Genomic DNA, 9,883 nt, shown 5'->3' on the forward strand with positions numbered 1-9,883 from the left:
TTTGGACGTCAAGACCGTAAATACTAAAAGACGCGCAAACACAATTCATATTTTTTCAATATAAAATAATTGTGAGTATTTTAAGTGTTAAAATAATTATTTACAATTAATTTGCCTTCAATGTAATCTGTAATATTTGAGTAAAATTCAAGAAGTAGCCAAAACATAACTATTTCAGCAACGTGATTTCCCTCTGCTATAGACATTATAGTATTGTAGCATTATGGTATTGGTGAGAGCTGCATGTGTGGTTCTTTTCAGGAGCGTTAACACCATGGCACAGCTCAGATTCATTGGTAAGACCCCTGTATTTTATGGCTATATAAAGCATAACAAGAACGTAGAATACACTGACTCATGATTTGCTTTTGTTTCTTTTAAACCGACGAGTCTGCATGTTTAGTTAGCATGGGAGCTAATGAGTTAGCCCAGTTGAAAATGACAACACAGCAGTCACAGAGCTTTGCAGCTGTGCAGGGAGACAGTACACTAATTCTCTATTCCTAAACACAGATTATATTACACTGCAGCTGTAGCGGAATCACGAACCCTTTCTCTGAAACAAGTGCTCGATCTTCTCTATGAAAATGACGGTATGCTCTCATAGAGAATATTTGGATTTCTTGAGGTTTTCCGTGTATGCCTTTAATATTACAAAGTGTCAGGTTAATTTCCATAATAATAATAATATTGTGGGGTTTTAGCTTCACAATAGAACTTATTCAGATAAATTAATATTTTATGTATTTTAGCCCTTTTAGATTAAACCTTTATTTATTTAATTTACAATACTCACGTAAATTCACGTCATAAATCATACTGTGGGTTCTTAACATAAAATATTTAAACTTGTTAGGTACATTTGTGATGCCAATCCTTTTTCTCTACTGGAAAACACTTAGGTTTGATGCTTATTGCTTTAAAAGCACTACATAATAATGATGAGTTTGATTAATATGATCCCCTCAGAGTTTCCCATCAAAGAATATAATCCTTTGAGTCTTGCTGTTTCAAATTGATTTATCTTTATACTTGTGACTAAAACTATGGTAAGAGTAATATGACATAGCTTTAACTGATGCTGGATGGAATTAAAATAACACATATAGTATGTAATAATAAGTGTATTTGCTGAAATTTGCAAAGAAAGAATAAAAAAGTGTACTTACAGAGTTTTTCTGAAGCTCTAAAACTGAAAGAATAAACTATAGAAAGGTCTGTTTTTTTATCTTATAAGTTAAATTGAGTACTGCATTTTGAAATTCTATATAAAACACATGTTACAACTGATATGTCTTCTACTTATTGTTAATATAATACAGAAATAATCTATTCATTAAGTGTGAAATATCCTTAAAGCTTTGGTCAAATCTGAACTATTTTTTAATCCTAAAGATATGTTGTGATAATCCAAATGGTGCTCTTAAATATCTGTTTAATTTCATCATTCTGGGTACAAGTTTTTTTTAATTTACATGCAGGAATCAAGGTAGTAAACAATAGGGTTCATCAGTGCGTTGACATTGTAGCTACAGAGTCACTCACCACAGAATGTACTATACCATCCTCTTATGCCACTTTGTGTACCATGGTACTCGTAACACAATACTGTATCAGCAGAGATACAGGTTGGTTCTCTTGGTGACATATTGCTGTACTGATAAATTCCTACCTCTTTATGTTCAGATATCGGTGTGAACCTGACAGATCCGATGTTCAGAGGCCTCTACAGGGGGAAACAAAAACATGACGGTGAGCAACGAACTCCCTACTGTAATTTTGACTTGTGAACCATTAAGATTTAACTCTTTAAGACCTACCATTGTGCAAGTCTGCAAGGACATATTCTTACATTTTTACATACTATAGTGCAATTTTTAGAGTATTTTTTTTGCTTTACATTTGCTTTACATCAATATGACCCTTGTATCCCAAGTTTCAATAAAATGTATTGACTTAAGTCTTCACTGCTACAATAAATTGCTTAGAAGTGCAATAAATCTAAAAAAAATGAAAATCATTTAGTTTTTTTCACATATATTTCAAAATGCAGAGATTGCATAGCTGTATCCCTCAAATTTGTAAAAAATAAAAGAAAAAGAACAATATCCTGTAGTCTTGTTTATAAATATTTTTGTTATGTGCGCTTTATTGTGTATTTTTTACAAATCCATCACTGCAACAAAAAAGCTCTCTGAGACATGGTGATTATATGAAATTTTAGTCTAACTCCCCAGATTTTATATGCAAAAAGATTGATCCATCTATCTTTTCTGGTTTCAAATCTACCGCCAATCAAAAATGAATACGCAGTCCTAGCGGTGGGCTCTATAGGGTGAAACTCATTTTTGTTTTCCTGACAGATGACTTCTGTCAGATCATCGACAGAGCTCTGCAAATCGGAGTCGAGAAGGTAATGATACAACAGGCATTTAAAAAAGAGTCAGAAAAAGGGAACAAAAACTTCGTCAGCACACTTCGATATTTATATTTACACTCTCACACTCGCACACATACGCACTGAGGATCTGACCGAGGTATTAAAGTCGCCTCAGCGCTCGCTTTTTATCCGCTTTCTTCTCAGTCACTGGTACTAGAGCAGCAACGTTTGCATTTCACGTATTATTTAGCAACTAGGCACTGCTTTTTTCTGAAACATCATTTGTCCAGTTGTGATTAAGGCTCTGCTACATGTGCTGCAGACAGTGATGAGAGCATTGTAAACAATAGAGTTGGATGCAAACTGTGTAATGACGTCATTTCTGCATATTTGAAGCGTCTTCTTTTTGTAAAACAAGCAAAAACGATATCAGACAACATGTATGCTGATACCCATCAGCGATAGATTATTATCAGCCAATAATATTAATAAATTGACTAATTGCTGTGATTAGTCTTCATAATATTTATACATGATTTTTTTTAGTTACGCTTTTTTTTTTTAACTTCACTTCATTATGACAAGTGTTTTCCCTCCATTGTCCTTAGAGGTTGAATCCTCTATGAGTCCCTGACAACAATATTGAAATTGGTTTTGGTTGAGACGGACTTTAGTGATCATCTGACTTTATATTTGTTTCCATTGTTGGATTAAAATTTTAGTTGAGCTTTATTTAATGACTAAACACCACAATGATGATTAATGACATTCCCTAAGCCTCAGCTGTACTTCATGTGTGTTGCTAATGCTACCATGCTAATCCTCATTTTAACATTATACCTGCTAAATAGCGATATGTTAGCGTTGTCTCTGAGTGTGTTAGCGTGCTGATGTCAACCTTAACTTAAATCTCTGTGTGAATAGCCTCTTAGATTTGCTTGTATGACTGTAGACTCTGTTTTGTTGACTGAAAAAAGTTATTTTAAAAGGTGTTTGGTTGTTGTAATTGATGTGATTCCTGTTATTTTTGTTGCAGTTCATGATCACAGGAGGAAACCTCGAAGACAGCAAGGAAGCCCTGAAGCTAGCAGAGACCAGAGGTGATGATAGAAACGTGCTAAGGCACACATGTTTCTATGATTTGTGGTTGATTTTGGTGGCCTTTTCTGATTACTTTTGTATGTTCTTTACACACGTAAACAGTTATATATGTGTGATGTTATTTTGTGTTGTTCTGTTTGTTTATTTCTAAGCAGCCAAACCTACCTGTTTCTTCCACCAGTGTTGTTTTATCTTGAAAAGGTGTCTTTTATTTCAGATGAGTTCTACTGCACAGTTGGCTGCCATCCCACCCGCTGCAGTGAGTTTGAGCAGAATGGAGAATCTCAGTACTTCTCAGGGCTGATGGATCTGGCAGCAGCACACAAATCGAAGGTGGTGGCTGTTGGAGAGTGTGGATTAGGTGTGTGGATAAAACAGAAAATCATTTTCAACCCTCTGAACCCCAAACAGTCTCTAGGTGTTTTTGCTCCTGTGGGCTCATTTTTTAGGGCAATACAAAGTCCTGCACCTCTATGGGAACAGAACAACCAGGACTAGAAGTAGAAAGAACTCAAAAATGTTTTGTTTGTAATATGACACAGTTGTAATGGCAAAAATGATTTAAAAAAATGAAAATATATTTCCTTTGATTATTCATTGTATAAAAATTGAAAACCTGAATGCTGGACAAAAATGGTGAATCTACATACCATATTTCACTTCTTACATTTTTAGTTTGTTTCCATTGGTGTCTCCTATTTCTTAAGGAACAGTATTTCACAGTGTGTGAGCCATTAGAAAGTTCAAAGCTGGACTTAGATTTTTTGGTTTTACAGTTTCTGGCTCTGATAAATTATGGATTTTTGATGATTTCTTTGGAAAAACACAGCATGCCTTTCAAACTAGTTGGTGGATTTTAAGACTCTACATTCTAAAAAAATTCTAAATATTCGACAGTAAAAAGAAATATTTCCATTGTTCAAGAAATGAACATCTTGTAATATCTTTTGTTCTTGTTCCAGATTTTGACAGGTTGGAATTTTGCCCAAAAGATACTCAACTCAAGTAAGTTTGTGTAATTCTACTAAGTATTCCAAACTGCAATAAGTGATTTGACATTTTCACACTGATGGCAGCTGAAACAAACATTGACTCACCTTTGAAGTTCTATTAGCAAGCAGCTGGTAATCAATAGATACCAACCAGCCCAAAGAAAGTTCAAGCAACACATGTTGGTGTGTTTTTTTTGTTATATCTCTTGTCCACCACAATAAAGACTGTTTACTTTTCAAACCCACTTCAGGTACCTGGACCTGTATTTTTCCCATGTTTTTTGGTTTATAATTCTTCTGCCCTCCTTTATCATTAATTCTTTTCTCCCCCTCACTCTGTTCCGTCTCTCTGGTTTGTCTCAGATACTTTGAGAAGCAGTTTGACCTGGCAGAGGAAACCAAGCTGCCCATGTTCCTCCACTGCAGAAACTCACATCAGGAGTTCATCGGTAGGTTTGTGCTACAAAGACTCTGTCTTCTTCATAAAAGAGGTTTTTAGACATTTGACTGTCTCTTTGTCTCCATTTTCACAGACATCATGAAGAGAAATCGAGACCGATGTGTTGGCGGAGTGGTGAGCATATCTCTTTGTATGCTGGAGTTTAAAATTCTCCATTGAATACAAAATATAAGTAAGAAAATCATGCACTTCCCATTTTATGCTAACCAAAATTTTTTTTTTTTAGTTAAAGCTGGAGTATGCAAAACCATAGAAAGAGCTTTGCTTGAGTAAAAATGTGACCAGAACAAAAAATGCCTACTGTTCCAAAGACTAACTACATGTAAAACCAGCAGAATAAGAACCTAAAAGCCTGATCTTCGTTTATTAAACACCTGTTGGTAAAACACTGCTTTAGCATTTGAAAGACCAGTGAGTACAGAGATTAAACAGCTATAAATACCTGAACAGAAATCAAATCAAGATGCAGCTGATTTCCTTTATTTTTTCTCTCAGGTCCACTCTTTTGATGGGACAGCCGAAGACGCTGCAGCTCTCATTGATCTGGACCTCTACATTGGAATAAATGGATGGTAAGATTATGTTGAAATGGGATATGAGATTTTTACCCTTGAATATGGAATGTCCTGATCAAGCAGTGTTGGCACAAACCTGAGCTTTTTACATTTACCATCCCACAAGTGTCGCAAAGTTTGAAAAGATTTTCTTCCTACAAATACAAAAATTATTAGTCTCTACATATTGTAGAGTCACAGCTAACTTACTTTTGAACATAAGCAGTCATTTTTTTATGGCAACTGTTAACAATAGTGCAACTTTTCAGTTCCTTGAAAACGGAAGCCAATATCGAAGCGATGAAGTCGGTCCCCACTGAAAGGCTGATGATAGAAACGGGTGAGTTACAGATACTTTAGAAAATGATATTTCACTAAATGTGACTCTGAGATTTAATACCAGAATGTTAACTGCATAAAAGCAAGTGTTCCTGGTGATCCAGTTAATTAACTCTGATGTTATTGTTTTTAATGACAGACTGGTTTTTATACTCTCATTGAGGCTATATCACCCCCGTGAAACACCTTAATGTACTTTAGTATTAACTCTCTAAACTCTAAGCAGTTCCTGGATGTTTTTTGCTCCTGCCACATTACTCGCTGTAAACAGCACAACCATGGCAAGAAGCAGAGAACGCAAAAATACCTTCTAACAGTGGGACACTACAAAGATGTTTCACCATTCTAATTGTATCTTCCATCAACTTGCTCCTCTGTATATTGTTTTTGATCTCTGCCACATTTATTTTATTGATCCAGTAGTTTTATTTTTCTCTCTATCATCTCCTATCAGTTCTGTATAAACACAGCTTGCAGTGCACCTGAAAACTCTCAGAATTTTTGTCATGTCACTATCGGTCACAGTTGAGTCACTTATGTCCTCACAGTTTACATACATTATATTATATATTATATACAGGTTTATATTTGACATACACACGTGGACAAAATTGTTGGTACCCCTCAGTTAAAGAAGGAAAAACCCACAATTCTCACTGAAATCACTTGAAACTCACAAAAGTAACAATAAATAAAAATTTATTGAAAATTAAATAATCAAAAACAGCCATTACTTTTGAATTGTTGATTAACATAATTATTTAAAAAAACAAACTAATGAAACAGGCCTGGACAAAAATGATGGTACCTCTATAAAAGATTGAAAACTATTTGACCAGAGTGACATGATTAACTCAGGTGTGTCATTTAATTGACATCACAGGTGTTTCCAAACTCATAATCAGTCAGTCTGCCTATTTAAAGGGAGACAAGTAGTCACCCTGCTGTTTGGTGAAAAGGTGTGTACCACACTGAACATGGACAACAGAAAGCGAAGGAGAGAATTGTCCCAGGACATCGGAAAAAAAATTATAGACAAACATCTTAAAGGTAAAGGCTATAAGACCATCTCTAAACAGCTTGAAGTTCCTGTGACAACAGTGGCTCATATTATTCAGAAGTTCAAGACCCACGGGACAGTAGCCAACCTCCCTGGACGTGGCCGCAAGAGGAAAATTGATGACAAATTGAAGAGACGGATCGTTGGAATTGTATCCAAAGAGCCCAGAGCAACCTCCAAAGAAATTAAAGGTGAACTCCAAGGCCAAGGTACATCAGTGTCAGATCGCACCATTCGTTGTTGTTGGAGCCAAAGTGGACTTCATGGGAGACGACCAAGGAGGACACCACTGCTGAAAAAAACTCATAAAAAAGCGAGACTGGAATTTGCAAAAATGCATGTTGACAAGCCACAAAGCTTCTGGGAGAATGTCCTTTGGACAGATGAGACCAAACTGGAGCTTTTTGGTAAGGCACATCAACTCTATGTTCATAGACTCAAAAACCAAGCATACGAAGAAAAGAACACTGTCCCTACGGTGAAACATGGAGGAGGCTCAGTAATGTTTTGGGGCTGCTTTGCTGCATCTGGCACAGGGTGTCTTGAAAGTGTGCAAGGTACGATGAAATCTGAAGACTATCAAGGCATTCTGGAGAGAAATGTGCTGCCTAGTGTCAGAAAGCTTGGTCTCAGTCGCAGGTCATGGGTCTTCCAACAGGACAACGATCCAAAACACACAGCCAAAAACACCCAAGAATGGCTGAGAGAAAAGCGTTGGACTATTCTAAAGTGGCCTTCTATGAGCCCAGATCTGAATCCCATTCAACATATGTGGAAGGAGCTGAAACATGCCATTTGGAGAAGACACCCATCAAACCTGAGACAACTGGAGCTGTTTGCTCATGAGGAGTGGGCCAAAATACCTGTTGACAGCTGCAGAACGCTCATTGACAAATACAGAAATCGTTTAATTGCAGTGATTGCCTCAAAAGGTTGTGCAACAAAATATTAAGTTATGGGTACCATCATTTTTGTCCAGCCCTATTTCATTAGTTTGTTTTTTTAAATAATTATGTTAATCAACAATTCAAAAGTGATGGCTGATTTTGATTATTTAATTTTCAATAAATTTTTATTTATTGTTACTTTTGTGAGTTTCAAGTGATTTCAGTGAGAATTGTGGGTTTTTCCTTCTTTAACTGAGGGGTACCAACAATTTTGTCCACGTGTGTATATCTGATAAAATATAACAATATTAAGCTTATATTTGCTTATTTTACCTGACAGAACCATAAAGTACAGACAATATGTTTACATAGCATTGGAAAATCTATAGATTCTTTGTTTTTACAGTTTCTGTCTCGCAAGTGGTATCATTTCGGCGTTTTTTTAAAGATAAAACGATATCCCTTTCAAACCACCGGTGGGTTTGAAATTCAAATCATTTAATACTGCCTTTGCATTCCTTTCCAGATGCGCCGTGGTGTGGTGTGAAGAACACTCACGCAGGCTCCAAACATGTTAAAACTATGTTTCCCACAAAGAAGAAATGGGAGGCAGGACACTGTCTGAAGGACAGAAATGAGCCCTGTCACATCATGTGAGTAACTTTAGGGAAAAGCAAGTGTACTAACGCTATGCCAAATATATTTAAATCCATGGGACATTTAATAACTTGAAGTACTTTTGTCTCTTCCAGACAAGTTCTGGAGGTGATGGCAGCTTCAAGGGAAGAGGATCCACTGGAGCTGGCCAACACGATCTACAACAACACAATCAAAGTGTTCTTCAGCTCGAGCTGATGACAAATGACACTGACCGATATGCCTTTAGTTTACTTTTATGTAAATGTGTGTGTTTTTGTGTGTGACTGGAATACTTGGTCCATGGGTGAATCTTTCTAATTTTGAAAAGTCAAAGATCTTCCAGTCTGTCTTATTCTGTAATAAAAGAATACATTTTTATTGTTTTTTTTCTTCTTGATTTGAACATTTTCTGTATTTTTGTGTTTCGTAAATAAAACCCATATACTGTTTTGCACAGTTGACCTCTGTTAAGACATAAGTTATGTTAAAAAAATATGTTTAAGCAGTTTTTTTTAAATCAGATTTGACTGGTGATTTTATACATACAGTTTTCATGTCCAGGTGATCATTGAAATTGCAGTTACAGCTCTCTCCATTCATTTAAACTGCATCCTGGTCTTGTTACACCAAAATAAACACTCAGGGCTGTTCAACAATGGCTGCTGAGTGGCAAGATTTACCTATAAGGACTTTAGCATCACCTAATAAAACAGAAATATTAATGAGTTTATTTGAAGAGACTGTTTATTATTCATATTTTCATAAATTTGAGTTTGGCTTTATAGTTCATCTGTCTATTATCTTCCACTTATCCAGGGTCATGGTGGCAGCTATGTAAGCAGGTAATTCCAGAGGCTCCTTTCTTTGGCAACATTTCTAGTTCCTCCTGGTAGATCTCAGGGTGTTCCCAGGCCTTATTAGATAGGTAGTCACTCTAGAGAGATGTGGATCTACCCTGGGGTCTGCTAGGTGGACATGTCTGAAAAAAACATCCAAAGGAAGGTCCAGGTTTAAACTGCAGCACCTTTCTGAGGTAAAGATTCAGAGTGACTGGTATGAAACAGATATCACCAGATGGAGACTGATCAAGTCTGCCAGCATTCAGAGTAAGCCAACAGGACTGTGTTGCTTCGGTCAAATGGTGGGGCACACAGAATAGTCGGTGTTTTTAGACCGCAAAGTCCGTCTTGCAATAGTAACCACCATTTCCTGGCAGCAGGCCCAGATCCTCACAGGGTGAGCAACGTAGAGTGAAGGGGCTCTATTGTCAAGGGATATAATGGGCTGTTTGAGTTTGTTCAATTCAATATAATTTTTTTCATGTAGCATCCATTCATAACATAGCACTTCACATGGTAAGGTGAAGATCTTACACATTTCAAAAGAGAAACAAAAACATCCAAAGTTTCCTTGTGATACCCTTGACCAAGCATTCATCAACAATGAGAAGGAGCAAAAAAAAAAAAAAAAC

The 9,883-nt window shown here is 36.3% G+C and overlaps 1 protein-coding gene across 2 annotated transcripts; it reads left to right on the forward strand.

Moving 5' to 3' along the window:
• The first annotated feature begins 172 nt into the window (after positions 1 to 172).
• tatdn1 (TatD DNase domain containing 1) lies at positions 173 to 8,775 on the forward strand. Of its 2 annotated transcripts, XM_022220098.2 has the most exons (12): positions 173 to 296; positions 1,687 to 1,752; positions 2,364 to 2,413; positions 3,417 to 3,480; positions 3,699 to 3,842; positions 4,444 to 4,486; positions 4,837 to 4,922; positions 5,007 to 5,047; positions 5,429 to 5,505; positions 5,757 to 5,827; positions 8,300 to 8,426; positions 8,526 to 8,775. In XM_022220098.2, exons 1-12 carry the CDS (start codon positions 224 to 226, stop codon positions 8,626 to 8,628), a joined length of 945 nt encoding a protein of 314 aa, XP_022075790.2. In that variant the 5' UTR covers positions 173 to 223; the 3' UTR covers positions 8,629 to 8,775. The 2 variants fall into 2 exon arrangements, with proteins under 2 accessions (XP_022075790.2, XP_051811070.1); XM_051955110.1 differs by lacking the exon at positions 2,364 to 2,413 and having other exon boundaries at positions 228 to 296.
• The last annotated feature ends 1,108 nt before the right edge of the window (positions 8,776 to 9,883 follow it).

The sequence above is a fragment of the Acanthochromis polyacanthus genome, chromosome 11, assembly GCF_021347895.1.
Source record: "Acanthochromis polyacanthus isolate Apoly-LR-REF ecotype Palm Island chromosome 11, KAUST_Apoly_ChrSc, whole genome shotgun sequence".
NCBI classification, from domain to species: domain Eukaryota; kingdom Metazoa; phylum Chordata; class Actinopteri; family Pomacentridae; genus Acanthochromis; species Acanthochromis polyacanthus.

Coding starts and splice junctions, on each gene's coding strand:
- tatdn1 (XM_022220098.2), top strand. CDS start 224: ATGGTATTGGTGAGAGCTGCATGTGTGGTTCTTTTCAGGAGCGTTAAC. Junction 3,481..3,698: donor GAAGCTAGCAGAGACCAGAG/GTGATGATAGAA, acceptor CTTTTATTTCAG/ATGAGTTCTACTGCACAGTT. Junction 4,923..5,006: donor CTCACATCAGGAGTTCATCG/GTAGGTTTGTGC, acceptor CCATTTTCACAG/ACATCATGAAGAGAAATCGA.